This window comes from Lactuca saligna, chromosome 7 (assembly GCF_052625555.1).
Source record: "Lactuca saligna cultivar CGN05327 chromosome 7, ASM5262555v1, whole genome shotgun sequence".
NCBI classification, from domain to species: domain Eukaryota; kingdom Viridiplantae; phylum Streptophyta; class Magnoliopsida; order Asterales; family Asteraceae; genus Lactuca; species Lactuca saligna.
The window spans coordinates 144,064,073-144,084,021 of record NC_136423.1 but is presented as its reverse complement, the minus strand read 5'-3'; the positions used below and the strand labels follow the sequence as shown (position 1 = coordinate 144,084,021).

The window sequence follows — 19,949 nt, the reverse complement described above, 5'->3', positions numbered from 1 at the left end:
TTTACTTTTTGACTTTTAGTTTTTTTTTTTTTTTTAATTTTGACTTTGACTTTCAATTTTGTCCTTTAACTTTAAATTTTGACTTTCTCATTTAACCTTTAAAATTTCAAATTTAGCTTTTCGGTTTGACTTTTAAGTTTGATTTTTTAATTTGACTTTTAAGGTTGACTTTTGAACTTTTTTTGGTCTGAGAATTTAGCTTCTAGTTGTGCTTTTAATGGTTTTTGAGGTTTTCGAGAGAATTGAAGACATGAAAGAGAGTCGTCAGGATATGTTCAGATAAAACTTCAGCATGTTCAGTTATATCCCTGGAGAAACCCTGGAAGCTCAGTTGCAATGATTTACTACACTTACTAGTGAGATGAATATAACTAGGATCTTCTTGGCTAAATCTGAGATAAACAAACGGGTGCTAAATTCACTTTCGAAATCGTGGGATATGAACGTGGTTGTCATCAAGAAGACAAAAGATCGCAATCGTCTTAGTCTTGCTGATGTAATTGAAGAACTTGATGCTTTGAAGTTGGGAAAAACAATGAGTTATGCAAAACATTCCGGTCAATGAAGTTTCATGCTCTTAATTATGTTAAGATACGATTAAAATTCTTTGTGAACATAATGATTTGCTACAAAAAGGAAGTCGAGGACCTAAAATACGAAGGATATCAACTTAGGAAAGGATAGAAACCCCTGAAGGCTGAATTAGAAGCAAAAACCAAAGACTTTAGGAAGCTTCAGGAAGAGTATACCAACAAGTGTGAAAATTATGACTATATTAAGAGATAACTTGTTGCTGTAACTGAAGAACTTGACACTTTGAAAATTAAGTGTGGAAAAACAGATGTTAGTTTCAAAAATTATACTGCGTCAAGTTAGACAGTCGAGTCCTTATTTGAAACCCAATTAAAATTCAAATATAACCAAAACAAGGGTCTATGGTATGATAGTGTTTCTCCACCTTTCAATCATAACTACACATCCATCCCTATGACACAGGAAGAAATTGACAGGGAGGCACATCTACATTATGGCAAACCATCTGGATTTGTGTCAGGAGGTATTCAGGTTGAAGATTCTAATGCTTCTACTTCATATGCAGGTAAAGTAGCAGAAAATGAGAACAAGGAGAAAACCAATGCACAAACCAACATCTCCTTGACCTCTGAATCTATTGCTTCGAACTCAGATGCTTCTGATCAACCTGTTGTTGAGAAATACAGGCCACCAATTCCAGTGAAACAGACTGCCTGTTGTAATTGTGATCGTGGGAACTATAAGAGACAAGGCAAGGATACGCCACCAGGGGCAGGAAGAAACAACTTCACAGTGAAGAAAAAGACATGTTTTCATTGTGGAACACCTGGACACATTACCAGAAATTGTCCTAATCATGCATACGTTCCCTACTATGCACAAGACTGGCAGAACGCGCCAAGAGGGAGATACTCCAAAAGAAACCCATCAAGGTCACGTTCAGACAGTGGACTGGAACGCACAAAAGGCCAATAATCAAACCCATGAGGCCAAGAATCCGAATCCCAAGGGCAAGAAGGGAATGTCGGCCAAGAAGCCAAATCCAAGAGATGCTCCCGTGAAGCCAAAATCAAAGTCATCTCAATGGACGACATCAAGATCAAAAGCAAGTACTGAGCCACCCATCAGATTGAAAAAGAAATGGATTAAACCCAACTACAAATGGGTTCCGAAGGCTCAATCTCCCAAATCTTCTAACGATTCTAATATTTCTACATTTTTTGTTTGTGATAAACAGGATATGTCATGGGAGAGGGTACCCTGCAATGATGACAAAGGTTGACCCAGTTTTAAAATGGTCTAGGTTCCAAATACCAACTAATCCCGCTCTGTGTTGGAGCAGCTATGGAGGCATATCATCAGACTTCGGTTTATTGGTAGTGGCTGTTCCAGGCATATGATAGGGGACATCTCTCAACTATGCAACATTCATAATTTTGTTTGAGAATATGTGTCCTTTGCGGGAAGGGAAGAAAGGATGGGATCACAAATGGGTTTAGTGCTTAATGACATGAAGAATTTTCGGATCTGTTCTGAGATTAAGCGTGCTGATCTCAGACCTTCTGGATGCAAATTCAATCAGTGAATTACGGTTTGCGTTTTCTTCTCTATACTCCTGAGTTTATCTTAATATGATTTGTCTTAAAGACAATCTTTTATAGTTTTTCTTTAGTAGGTGTCTGTTGGGAAGTGATATTATCAAGTGATAACGGGCAATTTGAATCTGCGTAATGTACCAAAATTAAATTGTCTACGGTCTTTGCTCAATGTGTCGGTAGGCACGAAAGATTCTAACTGGAATTGACTAGGAAGATTTGAACTTAAGGAATTCAAGGACTTGAAAAATATTGAACTAGTTAGATCCGTTAGCCTGATAACACGATGCTCGGATAGGTTGAGCAGGGAGATATACATGAGAATCTACTTGTCACATTAAAAGAACCCGTATCTAGAACTGTGGATTAACTTTTCCTCGATGTGCAGATTCTATCCTTAATTCCGGTATTGATGGGGTGACTGGGGAATTCCGATAACTTAGGTCTGTAGAAGGTTGTTTTCTTTCTTTCTGTTTGTTAGCCATATGTTGCCTCCTCTGCGTGATCGAGAGATCCGACCTGGACTGTAACATATGCAATTTTATCTCTTTGCATCTTCATTCTATGCAATGCTTTCTATCTGTTATCCATATATTGTCTCTTCTGTGTGACTCAGAATCCAACCTGGTACACAATATATGCATCATTCTTTTTCCCAATCCCTCTTCAACTTCAGTTAGTCATATGTTTCATCCTCTGCGTAATTGGAAGAGATCCGACCTGGGTGTATAACATATGCATTCTAAATCTATCTTAATAATTGTCTGCTCACCCGATGTAAGGAGTATTCTGGAAATTCTTGATTACTGGAGCATATCAGAAAGTGGGAAACATGTTCTAGTACAATTAAAAATGAACACATACAGATTGTCTGTAGATCTCGCTGCTCAATTTAAGTGGACAACAATATCACTGGTCGTCGTCAGCTAAATGGTCCCTAGGAAATCTATCTAAGAATATAGGATCAAAAAGTCTTGCCATTATTAGTTTGTTCAAAATTGCTACAAATTCTTCGTGTTTAAGAAGACCACAATACTGACAATTGACCAGATCTATTCATGAAAGTGAAGGTACTGATAAACAAGTTCAGGCTGTCTCACAACTTTGATCCCAAATATTTTTCTTTTTGTTAAATTTGTTCATAGTTTTTCTCTATGCACAAATTAAGGGGAGACGTAAAAAAATAAAAAAAAATCAGACAAAAATCAGAAAATTCAAAAATCAAACAAAAATCAGAATATTCAAAATCAAAAAAATAGTGTTATATTTTGTTTTATTTCTTGTTCAAGAAAATCAAAAATCCAAAAATATTTTTGTTTATGTTTTATTTTTTCAGAAAATATGAAAAACCCAAAAATATTGTGTGCTAAATTTTCTTTTAGTTTTGTTTTGTCTTGAAAAGTGATTTCAGGTATAGATAAGATTCATGGAGACTGAATCGAAGATTTCTGAGCCAAGGCTTCATCCGTGATCATCGAAGAATTCTCATTCGAAGGAGCAAGAAATGAAGATTATTCTTTCAACATTCAATTTTTCTACCCTAGAAGCAAGGTGAAGCTGAAATTGAAGATTACGTGATGGATTGCATTGAAACCTCCTCAATCAGTCTGCTGCTATCCTGAACCTGCTGACATGATCCAGAAGATTTGTTATCTCTGTTATTCTCTCTGAAGATTCTCAAGCTGAAAGCATTATCTTTCAAAAATCAGTACATCAATCCTCCTCGCCCAATGTGCGTTCAATGTCAAATTTTGAAGAAAAGCCCAACCGCTCAAGATGAAGTCATTCATTGAAGATTCATCAAGTTCATCTTGAAGTTGTGAAGAATTAGAAGATAAATGTTGAAGCCAAGCTCCCAATGAAGATTAACAAGAAAAGTCTGCTACTTTTTAGGGGGAGCTTGTTGGGTCAATTAAGAAAAGAAAGCTATAAACCAAGGAGGATATTGTTAGGTCTAAAATTATGGTTTATACTTTGCTTTTCTAGGCAATTGTATTTTTTCTGTAATGTTTTATGAGTTTACGGCTAGGGAGATGTTTACGACCGTAAACCTATTTTCGGTCGTAAACAGGTTTATACCCGTAAACCCATTTACGACCGTAAATAGGTTTACGACTGTAAACCCATTCACGGCCCATGTTCACCAAGCCCATGTTTCTCATGTATAAATATAGGTGTAAGGGGTGAGGAATTGATTAATGAACAAAAGAGAGTGTACGGTCTAGAAGAACAAGTGTGTGTGAATCTCATGTAAAGGATCATCATTCTATTCATCAATACATTGAGATTCATATTCTTCTTCTTCTTCTTCTCTTCTATTTGATCTGACATCATCCAATTGATTGGGATTCCGCACCATCAATTGGATCTGATTGATATACAAGTAGATTAGGGACTTACACTAGCAAGTTGAACAAATGACAGTTCCTCCTTTTGATGTTTCAAGTTATGTTTGAATTCTTTCCAGGAAGGAGGCAGTTTGTCAATGATAGTGGAAACAACAATGGATTCATCCATATTCATATGATGCAGTTTAAACTGATTGTATATGCTAAGGAGTTCATTGTACTGTTCAGTGACAGACCTTGAATCTTCCATCTTATAATTATTAAATTCACTGACCAGAAACTTCTTGCTAGAAGCATCCTCAATAATTTATTTCACTTCAAGAGTGTCCCACAACTCCTTGGCACAGAAGGCTTCACTATGGATATCAAATAAAACATCAGACATACCGTTCAGAATGTGACATTTGCAGATATAGTCATCATTGTCCCACTTCTATCTCTTTCTTGTCTCTTCAGCCGTCTCAACAACACATTCTGTAGGCTCTACTAGTCTTGGAGTGGTCAGCACGTATGCTGCTTTCAGAGTGGTCAACATGAAGTGCATCTTTTTCTTTTTAACGCCTAAAATCGACGCCTTCAAACTTCTCCAACTTGGAAAACTTAGTGGTCATCTCCTGGATTGAGTCACCCATCTCAAGAAATAGAAGATATCATTTCGATTATAGGGAAGTTTAGGGTTTGTGGTGGAGATTTGGATACCAACTTGGATCGTGATATCACTTTTCGAACTGATATTTCTACCCTATGTTTGGGTTACAAGAAATCCAGCCTAGGATAATCCAAGTGAACACTTACGTTTCTAGGCACAAAAAACGTAAGCCAATATGCTAGAGGATTCTTTGAAAGTAGGATGAAAAACGAGAGCTTAAGATCGTAACCCTCTTCTGTAGATGAAGATTCGTTTATATATTAAACAAGAATAGGATTTCATTAGGGTTTGGGCCGCCATTAGTTGCTTTGGAAGCAAGTAATGTTATAGCGGGACCCAAGCTAGGGGGTTTGCCCCTTGGACCCCGCTAAAGGAACACTACCCCTTTGGACACCCCGGACCCGGGGGTGCTTCCCCCGGACCCCTGACTGGTCGTCGAACCGGCTTTTAATTTGATCTTATACATGCGTGCACTCCGCACAACTCCGTACATATATTAGAGTACAAATTATGAAGCTCCTTAGCTCACATGTTAGTTTCAGTTACTTAAACTGACATGGTGACACTAAAATCACCAACAGTTACAGGATGCTCGACTGGTAGTATCCTTTTTCATATCCTATGAATATGATACCAACTGCCAGAATATTGGCAGCATTGCTATCTGGAATATGGCGATCCATAGATCTATGAAGCATTAATAGAAAGCGAACTTACTTTTTATGGGTGACACGTTAGCTTTGATTAGGTTGGTTCTTGATAGCGTAGCATATACTACATGTCTACGTTCAAAATGAATGGTGACACTAAAATCACCAACAGTTACAGGATGCTCGACTGGTAGTATCCTTTTTCATATCCTATGAATATGATACCAACTGCCAGAATATTGGCAGCATTGCTATCTGGAATATGGCGATCCATAGATCTATGAAGCATTAATAGAAAGCGAACTTACTTTTTATGGGTGACACGTTAGCTTTGATTAGGTTGGTTCTTGATAGCGTAGCATATACTACATGTCTACGTTCAAAATGAATGAGGTTATCATTACTTTATTGGAAATGGGGTTTTCGTATGTGAATGGAATTCGAAAATCAGACAGAGTGAAGGTAATGGTACCCAACTTTCAGCTTTGAGAGAGTTGCTTAGCAATGTTTAACTTGTTGATCAAATGGATAGATGTGAGTGGGGTATTGGCTCTAATGTTATCTTCGTTGTTAGCAACACTAGGCGTCATATCGATATTGTTATATTGTAAGAAGGTAATATTATAACGCGATGGTGCATGATTGTTCATATGAAGCTAAATATCCTTCTTTAGTGAGTTTTTTTGGATAGGCTCCCTGTTAGATAAAGTTTGGTGAAGGTTGTCAAAAGTTGGATCTTCATTTCCCTTTATTTTTTGGACCGGGTGTGGAGTCGAACACAATGAGACCAATGTGTGAAGTCATTGTCTTGACTACGATCCGAGTTCTTTGGTAATATAGAAACAATGCTATTTTTGAAGTTTTTAGACATCCACGTTTAGGAAAGTCATCTTTTCGAATGTATCATTATGTACTCTTTTGATATATTTTCGAATGTATCATTATGTACTCTATGTAAAACATTCTTGCTATTTTTATATTAAAATTTACAAAATTAGTAAAAATAACATTACTTGGAAAACCTTGTGCTAAAAACAAACGATCCTTTTTTACATAAGAAAGCAAATATAGTGAACAAGCCAATTTTAAATGGGTATGAATGTAGGAGAGTCGGTGTCTTGGGATAAAATATGTGACAAACCGATATATGAAAAAAGAATCTTAACCTTTTAAAACTTTCATCTCTCCTTTATTCAACATTCCACACTCTCTAGATTCCCTTTAAATTTCGTATTACTTCGCAATTTTCTCCAACATATCATCCTAACAAGCATAAATACATCCATACACTATATCACCAATCTCCATCATTTCTCTTTATGACCAAATTTTGATTTATCAATATGAAGAACACAACGAATCGATTGGAGAACATAGCAATTTACATGGAAAGCTTAAATCCATCTCCTGAAATAACCTCGAATTTCCTACCAAGTTTTTTCCCCAAAACAATCGGCCAGTTTCTTGGAGAAGTATCGAGAATTAGTAACGTAACAGAGAAGCTTTTGCAAGTTGATGATTTTGTTAAACGATTAGAAACAGAAAAACGGAAAATCGAAGCTTTTAAAGATCTCCCTCTATGCATGCTCCTCATCAACGATGGTTCGTTTATTTCTCATTTTCTCTTTCTTCTTCTTCAATTCGATCAATCACAACTTGTTTATTAGCTAAATCAGTTGTATAATTCTATCTGGAAATGGGTTTTAGTTTCATCATATATTTGTTAAGCATTTTTTTCAGCAATCTTTGCGTTGAAGGAGGAATCAATGATGTTAAAGAAAACACCAAATTCTGAACCAGTACTCGAGGAATTTATACCACTGAAGAACAATAGTAATGATGATTCAAAACTCGAAATTATCGAAAAACAAAATGAGAATAGCGATAAGAAGAATTGGTTGAGCTCGACACAGCTTTGGAACACTAATGATAACTCTGAGGAAGAAGATGCCGGAATCAAGAATCCGATGATTCCTCGTCCTACACAAAACCTTCAATCAAACATTCGGAATGGCTGCACACCGCCTCCACCACCACCATCGCCGCCCCCACCACCACAGCAGCAGGTGGCTAGGAAACAGAGAAGATGCTGGTCGGCGGAGTTGCATAGACGATTTATTGCTGCGTTACAAGAACTTGGTGGTTCACAAGGTTCAATCTTGATGTCTATTTTCTTTCCATAAATGTCGAGTTTTTAATTGAATTGTCAATTAGGGGATATAAATCTTTGATTATCGTCCATTATTCTAAATCAAGATTCTTAAAAATATATATAAATAAAAACTTTTGCAGCAGCGACTCCTAAGCAGATTCGAGAGCTTATGCAAGTAGATGGTCTCACCAATGATGAAGTAAAGAGCCATTTGCAGGTGAATTTACTTTTATAACCTCCCCATCTTTCCCATATTAAAATTCAAAATATTTATGGACATAAAAGTTAGTTGGATGTCATTTTACAATATTTGTAAAAAAGTTAATTTGATTTATTCATATGTTATGTAATAACGACTAATTTTTTTAAGTATGACAATACGGGCGACTCTAGCATTTTAAGAAACTAGCATTTTTGTAGAAAATTTATTAACATCCGTTTTATTTTTTAATGTTGTCGTAGAAATACAGGCTTCATACACGAAGGCTTCCATCTTCGGACACATATCAACATGTAGGATTCTCTAAATGTAGCAATTCTCAATTGGATTCTCCTAATGGGCCCCTTATGAATGGTGGCGACAACATGGTCGATGATGAAGTAGAAGATGAGAAATCCGAGAATTATTGTTGGAATTAGCAGTTGTTTCATTTTGGTACTTTTACACAAACAATTTAATAGTCACAGTCACAATCACGGTCAATATGGAGTTTCAATTCGCTGTTCATTTGGCTTTTCGTGGGCCCTAACCTATTATGTGAGCCGCCTAGGTTGTCGTCTATCTCTGATGTATCATATATGATGCCCGGGTGGTCCGATATAATTTATATAGAAATAGCAAGTTTTGTAGAACTAGTTTGAATTTTTGTCTACATTAAACTTTTCTTGATTTTAATAATATTACCATGTTCTTAAAATTTTGGAAAGGTGCTTCATGTGAGGTGCATGTGTAAGAGATTAAAGAACATAATCATTGAACGATGGATTAATAAAATCATATTATTCCCCTAACAAATCTTGAATCATTCTTTTGTTTGGATGGATTTGGCTGTACTTATTTGTTAAAAGGGTGGAAGATGCCTTTCATAGGCAGGAGGTGTGGATACCTTGACAAGTCAAACATGTGATGATTAAATTAAACTTAAGTGGTATTTTCGGAATATGTGTGGCTTTTAATGTCGGTGTAATAAGTTGACCATGATTGTGTTTACATGTTTACTCGTTATCCCACCAAAAGTTAAAATAAAATTCATTCATTGATTCTTGTTTTATTGTAAATTACTTATTTATCCAATTTTTTCGTTTATAAGAATCTTGATTTTTGTAAAGTTGGAGCATTTTTGTGAGTGTGAATTTCGTGTAATCAAGACATAAGGTTGAAATATTAGATTCAAAAATGCTCATACGATTCTTCAAACAGATCCAAACTATTCATCGAATTCAGATAACTTATCCTCCAAACCCTTGCATTAACAACAATATTTATTTAAAGTCGATGAAATTTTGAGAAACTTATAGCAAAAGGAAGTCATCTTTCTTTCAGAAGAAGCTTCATAAATAGGAACATGATGGTTGTGATGAGAAGTGTATAAGAAAAGGAAGACAAAAGGCAAATATGTCAAACTACACCTTTTTAGATGCCAAAAGTCATCTCAATAGACCACCAACTTGACCAATGGACCCCATAATTTACAAACCATTGTATTTGATTAGATATTTTTACAAAAATTCGGGCGTGATAATTTGTTAAAATAGAGTATATATTAGGTAAATATTTTTTTTAAACAGTAAATATATTACTGCTAAATTATTCCACGTATGTTTATAATGAGATTTGTACCATCGATCTCAAGGAGGGATGATAAATAATATTGGTTATAAAGATATGTGATATATAAATTTATTAACATTAAAAACCAACTTCTAAAACTAGCAACAAAGTCATGCAGAAGATAATATTCTTTCTCACCACGCCATTCACGGAATAAAAGATTGCAGAAAAGGAATAATTCAAAGTTTTGAATCTTGAATTTGTTAAAAAAAAAAGTATCTTTTATACGAAAGACTTGCTTTTAGTGGTAAAATAGAATATAAATTGATGACTAATGAATTCAATGAAGAAAGTTTCGAGATAATGTGTTAAACTTGAAATGGTCAAAAATTGAATATTGTGTTTACCAAACCACTCATATCCCACTTAAAAAAAATACAAGATTCGAGGTGTATTTGTACGACAAACTGGTCCCTTTTCTAAACAAATTAACTCTGAGAAAAATCTTGAAGACAAAGATATTCTCTTTTAGGTACTTGTATTGATTTATTTCACATCCAGGAATATTACTATATTTTTATAGGAAATTAGTAATCTAAATGCTTTTCAATTATATTTTGAAAGCAATAATCATTTTTTATGAACCGGTCATTCCAGACCCATTTTTAGAAAATGTTACCAGTTATAGGATCCACTCTGGTTTTATGGCCCCCCTATAAATACCATTTCAGAGTTCATTTCGATGTCACTATTTGAACCTATATTCCAGAGACTGTTCCGAACTGCTACAACCTATATTCTGTAGGCCGTTTTGAAAAATCACTTCTTCTAGCAACGAAGAGTATCATTTTTTATATGTAAGTTTATAATTATATATCTTACTGCAGATTGTATATTCACATTTATATAAAGTATGCATTTATATAGGTTTTATTTGTTTTTCTCTAGTTTTTGGTGGTTCAAAAGCAATTATAGGATTGCATTTAGTTATATATGTATGCTACATAACAAAATTTTACAAATATCATCATTTTCACTACTTCTTTGGAACGAATCCAAAAACTGTATAACACCTCCAAGGTACTAATAACTCGTCCAAAATAAGATTAGCAGTTCCGGAATATGTATGCAGAAGATTATTATCCAGAATCCTAATCAATAATGTTTTCATCCGGAATTTGTATCCAGAAAGGAGATCCAAAATTGTGATCCGGAAGTGTAATTCGAAATTGTGTATTCTGGAATGTCCTCCGAAACATATATAGTAAATTGCCTTATTAATGATTATTTTGATTGTATCAAACAGAACATGTGAAATGGTTGTAACTACAACCTACAGGCCTGAACTTGGGCGGGAAATTATGGTTCATTTACAAAGTAGCTTGTGGGATTATGTTTAGGAAATCATGTTTTGGTGATTATGTAAATATGTTGATGGGTGTGGAATGTCACTATTTACTCTGTCATTATCTTATGTGCAATGATTATGTTGCTTTACCTCCAGTTAACCTACAAGAGTTTCTATTTCTGGTACATAGCTATCAGGTTTGCTTCTATAGGAAAGACAACGTGTAGTTCCATTAGTTCCAACTTCACGTTCGGTGAGAATAGATGATATTGTGCACATATTCAATAAATTAATTCATCAATTAGGTGATACAGACGCAGTGAGAGTCTCCCTGTTGTATATGCTACAACAGGAATTTTTAGGGAAATACCCTCGACAATCGGTTACTAATGAACTTCTTACAATTGTCTCTAATTTAGACGAGTTTAATAGGTATAAAGTTATTTGCATACATTATATCAAATGATACATATATTTATTAGGTGCAATTGTTGATACATGTACCCATGGGGCAGAGTGATATGAGGTTTCACTTACAAATAGTTGTGTATTGTCTTTAAAAGATTGAGGAGAATTTGAATCACACGGAAACAAGAGTCGGTAGTAGACATACATATACTATGCATGGATTTGTCTTTACATTTAAGGTCTGTCGACTATGTTTCATAATAGTAAGAAACAAGTATTGTGACTTTATTATGTTGGTTAGTTGTTTGACATCTTAATTTTGTATATTTGGATCATGGAGACATTTCCTATCAGTAGTATAGTTGGTTCCTCTATATCGGGTGTTATCCCCTGGCTAGTTGCATACCCTAGGATGAGGAGTTTACACGATGCTGACTGTGAAAGTATTCTTGATATTATAAATGTATATAGCTTATTTCACCTTATAATCTCTATGTTTTTATAAGAAAATAACATAACATTACCCTTTATATATTGTTTTATGCAACATCCCCCAACGAATTATTGTATCCTACTCATTAGGAGTGTTCTGCTTTATCGTGGACTAAAGCTATGTTACTTATGATTTGATACGGTTATGGTTCCGTGGTCCGACGGCTTGTTGTTTACCCATCAATGGTGGTAATGCAACCATGACTTCATCCGGTTCTCCGTATTCAGTTGGATCTGGCAAACGAAACACAATCCCTATTAATATTTATTGATATGCTTCCATTGTGAAGTCGATGACACCTATGTATTGTAGTTTTGATATCTCAGTTCCTTGAATATCGTCATAGCATGAGAACAAGTATACCTAACAATAGTTATTTCCCACACGTGAAACAATGAGATTCCAAGTTTACTGAACCATTTTTCATTAGTCCATTCACCTCGTATCTGCTTTGATCAATATGGTATACCAAAAAATCAGACGATTTAGGAAGGATTTGGTTATTAAGTGTTGTAAAAATCGGCATAGGCGGTGCCTAGGCGTTTGGCGGCCTCTTACCGTGTACGATTAATTCTAGTTGGTGTAGTTAGACGGAGTCGGTCCTGGGGGATGTAGGCGGCCATAAGCGGTCCTAAACGGTCTAATCTGGTAGAAAAGTTAGACAATTAAAAATTTCAAAATAAATCCCTGATTTGTCAAAATTTTGATATTGAATGACTATATTATGAGGAATAGTGACTAAAACCTTTAAAAAGATCTCCGATTAGTCTAAAAATTATTATATACGATTATTTAAATATTTAGATGACGGAATATACCAATGGTTATTTACTTATTTTGTTAGGATATATGTAATATTTAATTAAAAAAAATTCTATTACAATACATGGTTGTTACCACAAATGTCAAATGCTAGGAACATCGTGCCCATGTATTACCCTTTAAGGTGTGCTCCGACAATGATAATAATAGGACGCAAATATGTTTGAAACGATCGAACCTAAAAAGTAATTATTTTAATATATAACTCATTAAAGAGATCGCACTTGTAATAACACTAAGTATAAAGAACTTGTTATATAAGAAATATTATTGTGCAACTAACCACCATGAAAAACTATTGAAATTTATTATCATAACTTGTCTTTATATGTGTAACCATCCTTAGATTCTTCTTCTCCAAGTTGTGAAAATATAAAGTTAGTCTTTAAAAGCATTCTTTAGAGGTCCCTCTCAACATATTTAGAGCATCTATTTTAGCACTACATGTTTGCTAGTATGAAATATGTACACTAAGACGGTCATTTAAAGTGTGTTGTATATGTTTCCCCCACAACATATTACTTCTACGATCAATTAATATAACCTTTAAGAAGTTATCGGATGTCTTTTTGTTGGCTTGTCGATGATGGGGATGTAGTTGTGTGTTTGAGAAAGTGTGTCTCACCGATAGTATAACAACTTAAAATCTATCGGTAGTATTTTGTCTTGTTGTATGTATTCACATGTCATAATTTTCCATAAGCAAACAGCTTTAAACCTATCTTTTGTAGATTTTCTCGCTTTATATTAAAAGCCTTCAATAACACTTTTAAATCCTAAATTAAGCTTAACTTCTTCTTTTCTTTAGAAGAGTTGGAATAACTACACATAGGAAGTATAATTGTGGGTTATGGCACCTTTATGTTTTTGTTGAGTTAATTCAGGCAATTTTAAAGGTTCATGCATACCCCAATAGGTGTTTTGTGTTTCTTCACAATCATAAAAATAATAAGGAAACCTTTTGCTCTTGTGTTTCTTGGGGTTGTAAGGGCTCAGTTTCCTCCTCTTCACCTTCAATATCATCTCCATCAAATGTAGTGTAACTCTAAAAATGTCCAAATGGCTCTCCATGTGGAGTTATATTACCATCATCAACCAACAATATTAGTTTTTGCTAATCAATTACAAATCCATAAACAAAAAATAGGAGAAGCATCAGTCTTACCTGTATACCTAAAATCACCCCCAATTATAGGGCCATTGTAAGAAGGAATATGGTTGGTTGTCATAGATAATAAATTACGAATTTGGTTACTTCTAGTACCGGAAAACCCATTTCCACAAGAAGGATTTTCCCTGGAAAATCAGTGAATACAATTTTCCATAATATTATTAACAATAAACAATTGTATTGTTTTATGAGGCATACTATTAACAAAACTAAGAAAATATCTTACATAAATATCATCAAGAATCTGCATAACTATATTTTATATAGGACATTGAAAAGATACACATATTTGTTTAGTGTGTAACCTAGATTTGGAAGCAACCAATGTAATTAACCCAACGAAGTTGATATCATTTCTTAAATCTGCGCCAAATCATGTGTAGTCTAGAGCAATATACTGTATATATCCCTTGATACACTGACATTGCCCTTCCACTAGAAACATGCACACTAAAGAATTTTGTATACATACTTAATCCGGAACATATAATAAAACAATGAAACAAACAAACGGACTGCATATAGGGAATAAACACAAAAATACCTTAATGTTGCCTCTCCGAAATTTCCCTCCAGAATGTACATGCATTGCGAACTACAATATTAAATTTATTTTTTAGTTCGTAGCGTACAAGATGTCAGATTCCAGACCCAAATCCTACCAACCACCACCAACTCCGGAATGAAAACATACTCTAGAATATCGTATTCTGGAATTCATTAAACGACTCAATTCTGGAATGATCGTACGTACTACAGAATACAATATTATGAAGAAAGTGGTCATTTTCAAAAAAAAATGTTGGCTATTTTTATTAACATACTCGTTTATAAGGGTTAGATTACTCAATTTCTCCTTTTTATTGTTAAATATTCTATAAACACTTATACATTTATTATTTGCAACAATCGTATTAAATTAGATGCTTTATATTTTCTATAAAAATTCTATGGAGGGACTATTTACAATCAATTACCAAATTCAAATATAGATAAGCTTTGAATCTCTCAATACTTGCACATGACCCTAAAAGAAACAATATTTCAGTTTTTTTTTATGATGGAGATAGTGATCATGATACAAATCACCAATCACTTGTTTTTATATACCACGAAACTTCCAAAGTAGTCGTTGCAACTTTCGGGGAATAATGAGGATATTAAGATTGAACTTGGAGAATTATCACGGCAATGTATTTGTGAATTTATGAGTGTATAACACAAATTCTTATGAAATGCACTCTCATTGATGACTCAAATGGTTTATAGTTGTTTGTAGAGAGTCGTAGATTTTAAGCTCGGGCCAATGGGCCTCTAACATGGTTTATCATAAGGTCAACTTGTCTTCCCAGATTGTTTGGATAATAACGAAATATAACACCGCTTCTATATGCTTTGGTAACTAGGATAACACTTCGCTAACTTCTAACAAAATTGTGCTTCTGCCTTTGATATTTCCCAAATAACTTTAGCCTTTGGTATCATACCTTCTTATTGGAATTCTTAAAATGCACTCTATGGATTTCCTAGTCCTTTGACATTTTTCACCATTTCTCATTCGCTACCAGACTCTACATTTTAACCATCTCCTACATTGAGGCTAATTCGACGAATGAATCATTTTGCTTTATAACATGTAATATAAATAATCTCTAGCATGAATCTTCGACTCTAGTTCATAGGAAGACCAGTTGAAGCCATGCAAAGCCTCAACATCTCCAATGTTATCTCCTTAGAGAACATATTTTCTATATTCTTCGCACTAAGGATCTTCTTTAAACTGAGAATACTTTTTCCAATCAGTACTCTAATAAAAGGGTATTTAGATTTTATGTATTTCATCCTACTATAAAACACCAAATTACTCACAAGATTAACTACAATCTAGTTATCACAATGTAACACACAATCTTCTTGATTCAAGTCCCTTGATAGGAAGTTCTTGTAACACCTGTATTCCAGGATAGATCGGTTGAGGGTTTGAGGGATTAAAAGTATAGTTTTTAGCAAAAACCTTGTTCCACGATGTTGTAAATGGAGCACCACAATGTGGAATGCCAATTGCATGAACGCCTCTCCAGATGGACGCCACGATGTGGCAAGAGGAAAGCCACGATGTGGCATCATCTGCAGCTCAAGCCTATAACATTTTATGGGTTCTTCCATATGATGCCCCTAAACTCAACTTTTAGGGCATCTTCTTCAGCCTCCAACCGTTTCAAAAGAAACCGTAGCCTCATGAAAATTTGAGAGCATGTTCCTTTGATTTGAAGCTTATTTCTTGGATTTTCATAGAACTTACGGAAGAAGGAAGTCAAAAGGAAGCAAGGGAACAAAAAGGAAGGGATCCATGACTGAGTTGAAGGACTCTAATTCTTGTGAATGGCCTCTTATGGTCATTATGTTTCAAGTATAAATCTCATACCTTGGCTATTATTCTTTTTGTTTCAAGTATGAGCTCATTTTAGTGGATTTTGGTCCCTTTTATTGGATTCTTTAGGAGTTGAAGGACTCTAGAGCTTGTGAATGGCCTCTTATGTTCATTATGTTTTGAAAAGTGAGAAAAAGGAGCCATAAGTGGAGTACCATGTTTTCATGCTCAAGTTTTTGCCCCATTAAGGACTTAATGGACATAAGGTTGCAGATCTAGTTTTCGAATGGTGTCCTAATGGATACAGTTGGAAACTCTATTAAGTAATTGAAAAGAAGTAAATCTGAAGTTTTAGGTTTGGATCTGTAAGGAATAAGCACTTAATAAAGAATATTGCAATCTTCTAGTTCCCATGACGTGGCAATGGGCTTGCCACAACGTGCTGTATCTCAATTTCACAACTATTTTGCCCTATTGTTCCTACAATGTGGCCAAGGGTACTTTATGTTGTGGTGGGAGTTTACTAGGTTGATCGTTGACTCTGTGGATCGTTAATCATTGACTTTTGACTAGTTTGAACTTTCGTCAAACTTGGAGGAATTGGGCTATTGATAAAGTTTGTCCCTTTATCTGGTACTAGTTAGCTCGTAGGAGCAACCGATGTAGAGAGTGAGGGCATTTATGTGTTTTCAGATCTACTTTTAGGTGAGTTCCCTGACTATACTATGTGTATAGTATATATTCTTATGTGTCATGATATAGGAGTAGTGGTATGTTAGTTAGAGTACTAGTAGGTTGGTGATCGTCTAGTGGAGTGCCCTAGGGGCTGTATATAGTCATGAAGGATAACCTAAGAACTCTTGATCTTGGATTTCTTGCCTCTTTCTTGTTTGGTTGTGGCTCTAAAGTGGGATGACATGTTCAAATGTATATCTCACCGCTGGTTGCATATATCTATGAATTCCTTGGAGATCTGTCGGTGGTGACATAGTATACTGTATGAGGTATGGTATGTGGTAGTTAGATATTAGACAGGTAGACTAGTATAGATAATTACATGTGTTTATATTTTTACTTGATTTCTTGTTTGTTACATACGTCGACATATTGGGTGGTAGGTTGAGCTGGTCTTTCTTTGTGATGTAGGCCAAGATTCTCGAGCAAGCCAGCAGTGTGTTGTAAGCCAGGTGTGGATCAGATATATGTTGAGAGAGAACGGTCAAGGTGTATTGTAGGCCTTTTGAGGCGGACGAGTCAGATTGTAGGCTCAAGAGAGGTCCAGGTAAGTTGTAGGCCTTATGAGCTGAGCTAGACAAACTGAAGGCTCGTGTGTGCATGTATTTTATGTATATTATGGTGTGTGGTATTTTAGTGGAACTCACTAAGATTTGGCATACAGTTGTGGATTTAATGTTTTTTAGGTACCATTGGTGATCATGGGAAGGCGAGGCATGAGTGTACACATTCATCAGCAGCTATGGAGATTATGCATTATTTATATTACTCTAATTTTCAAACAACTATAACTTGGAACAAATGGGTTTTCATAACTTGGGTTTTATGTAAATGGTGATTTTAGCTTATTTAAAAATGAAAATTTTGCTTGCAAAAATGGGAGGTTAAAATTCTTCAACCAAATAATTTATTTTTTATCTTATTCTATTTTCAATTACTCTGATTTATTGGTTGAAAGAGTAACATTCTTTTTTAGCATTGAAATGAAACCAACTGCTATTTTCCTCTAATTGTGAACACATAACTGATAGTGATTTTCCCCGAGTCTGCACAATTTGCAAGATCAACATCAACAAACCCTTAGTATCTACCATACTGAAACTCTCTAAACCCTTCTAAATTTACTTCTCATAAGAAATTTTTAGTCTTCCTAAAGTTCTATCTTTGACTATTCTTACACCCAAAATCTACTTCGTAGTCCCAAATTCTTCATCTCAAATTCTCTATAGAAATTTGCTTCTTGAGCTTGTTGATTTCTGTATGCTAGACTCCACAACCAATATATCATCAACATATAGCAAGAGGTTGATGTAAGGATACTAGAATTTTTAGATAACAATAATGACCGCTCTCATATCTTTTGTTCCAGCTAATCTTCATGAAATCATGTAATATCCTAATTAAAAATTTTATTTTGAAACAATTAATATAGAATAATATAACATTTACTATATATCTTATTAGTAAAAGGAACACCTTTGAAAAGGATATAGTTAACACTATAACTTTTAAATTTTAATTAGGAATAAAATCCTTTATAAAGAAACCATTAAATATCAATTCGGTAAAACTTTCACGACATAATATTAAAGTTACAGTATATGCTTCATATCAAAAAATGCGGAAGTCATAATCCTAGAATTACATATCATAAATAATAACAGTTCTTAAAATCGATGGGAATGTGAAATGTTGATTATAGTCGCACTGTGTCCTTCATCAGACTACCTTGAAGGGTTCTAAAAAATTTAATAAACAACAGGTAAGCAAAAATGGTTAGTGAGCATACACATTACTCACCCATTATATTAATCATACATCTTCACATAGTACATGCAATAACATAATAACATTACACATAAATTCCTAACACATATTTTTACTACCAACTACTCTCCTATTCAATCCCCTTTAGAGAACAACCACATTTTCCCCCTGAATAAGATATATAACTTGTCCCCTTCCGAAAACAACCCCCTTATTCTTTATTTGGGAATTAGATAACATTACACACATTTAAACATACACGTAGAGTTAACATAATAAATGAGTTGATGTAACTCACCTGAAATTGCAAGTATATTGACAATAATACTACATATAAGAGCTAAGGTGAATTCACACTTCTTTAAATACCTACATTCATACCATTACCTTCTAATTATTTAATACTAGAAGTATAATATATTAATAGTTATACACTATTTTGGTTATCTTTTAAATAACACAATATAATCAACGACTAATTTACCTTTCTAAACCCCATTATTTCATAATCATCAATAAATAAAATTAAAGCACCGTCAATAAGATTTTTTTTTATGATATGTAGAACTTATTCTAACATTTTTTTCTACATTTTCTATGAATTTACAACATGACAAGAAAAGTGCCCCAACATTGTGCCAACATTTCTTGAATAAGAGTGTGTTGGGTTAATTGAGTGTGTTGGGTTAATTGAGTAAAAAATAAGGTTTAATTGAAAGAGCTTATTTTGGTTAAGCATTTTATTAAAGATATTTATTATATCAGGTTAATGATGTTTAGTACCAGTTTAAATAATAAATAATTCAACAGTCGTGTTGAAGGTTATTTGCATGATTATGAGAGTCACTACGGAACTGAAATTGTCATTAATTCTACTTTAGGACGTATCCATGTAAATTCTACCCTGATTTCCTATACTACCCTTTAATGCATTTGAGCAGCCTTTTTCATCATATTATTTATTTGTTTTGGCGCTACGAAACATCTTAACAAATTGGTGTCATTGTCGGGGACACGACAAACACTAATCATTTTATGCCAATATCTTCATATTCAGGAACCCCAATAAGGCTTGATCCAGAAATAAGGAAGACAAAAAGAAAGCTCAGAAAATAAGAAGCTCAATAGAAAAGGC

The 19,949-nt window shown here is 34.3% G+C and overlaps 1 protein-coding gene across 3 annotated transcripts; it reads left to right on the top strand.

Annotated features, from left to right (window-relative positions):
* Positions 1 to 6,976: 6,976 nt before the first annotated feature.
* Positions 6,977 to 8,845, top strand: LOC145005333 (transcription factor HHO6-like). Of its 3 annotated transcripts, none has more exons than XM_078964412.1 (4): positions 6,977 to 7,378; positions 7,517 to 7,927; positions 8,072 to 8,145; positions 8,391 to 8,845. In XM_078964412.1, exons 1-4 carry the CDS (start codon positions 7,120 to 7,122, stop codon positions 8,565 to 8,567), a joined length of 921 nt encoding a protein of 306 aa, XP_078820538.1. In that variant the 5' UTR covers positions 6,977 to 7,119; the 3' UTR covers positions 8,568 to 8,845. The 3 variants fall into 3 exon arrangements, with proteins under 3 accessions (XP_078820538.1, XP_078820539.1, XP_078820537.1); XM_078964413.1 differs by having other exon boundaries at positions 8,069 to 8,145; positions 8,399 to 8,845; XM_078964411.1 differs by having other exon boundaries at positions 8,069 to 8,145.
* Positions 8,846 to 19,949: the final 11,104 nt, after the last annotated feature.

Bases quoted from the DNA above. Each gene is read 5' to 3' on its own strand.
- LOC145005333 (XM_078964411.1), top strand. From the start codon at position 7,120: ATGAAGAACACAACGAATCGATTGGAGAACATAGCAATTTACATGGAA. The intron at 7,379-7,516 runs GTTCGTTTATTT...CATTTTTTTCAG, and splicing joins CATGCTCCTCATCAACGATG to CAATCTTTGCGTTGAAGGAG. The intron at 8,146-8,390 runs GTGAATTTACTT...ATGTTGTCGTAG, and splicing joins AAGTAAAGAGCCATTTGCAG to AAATACAGGCTTCATACACG.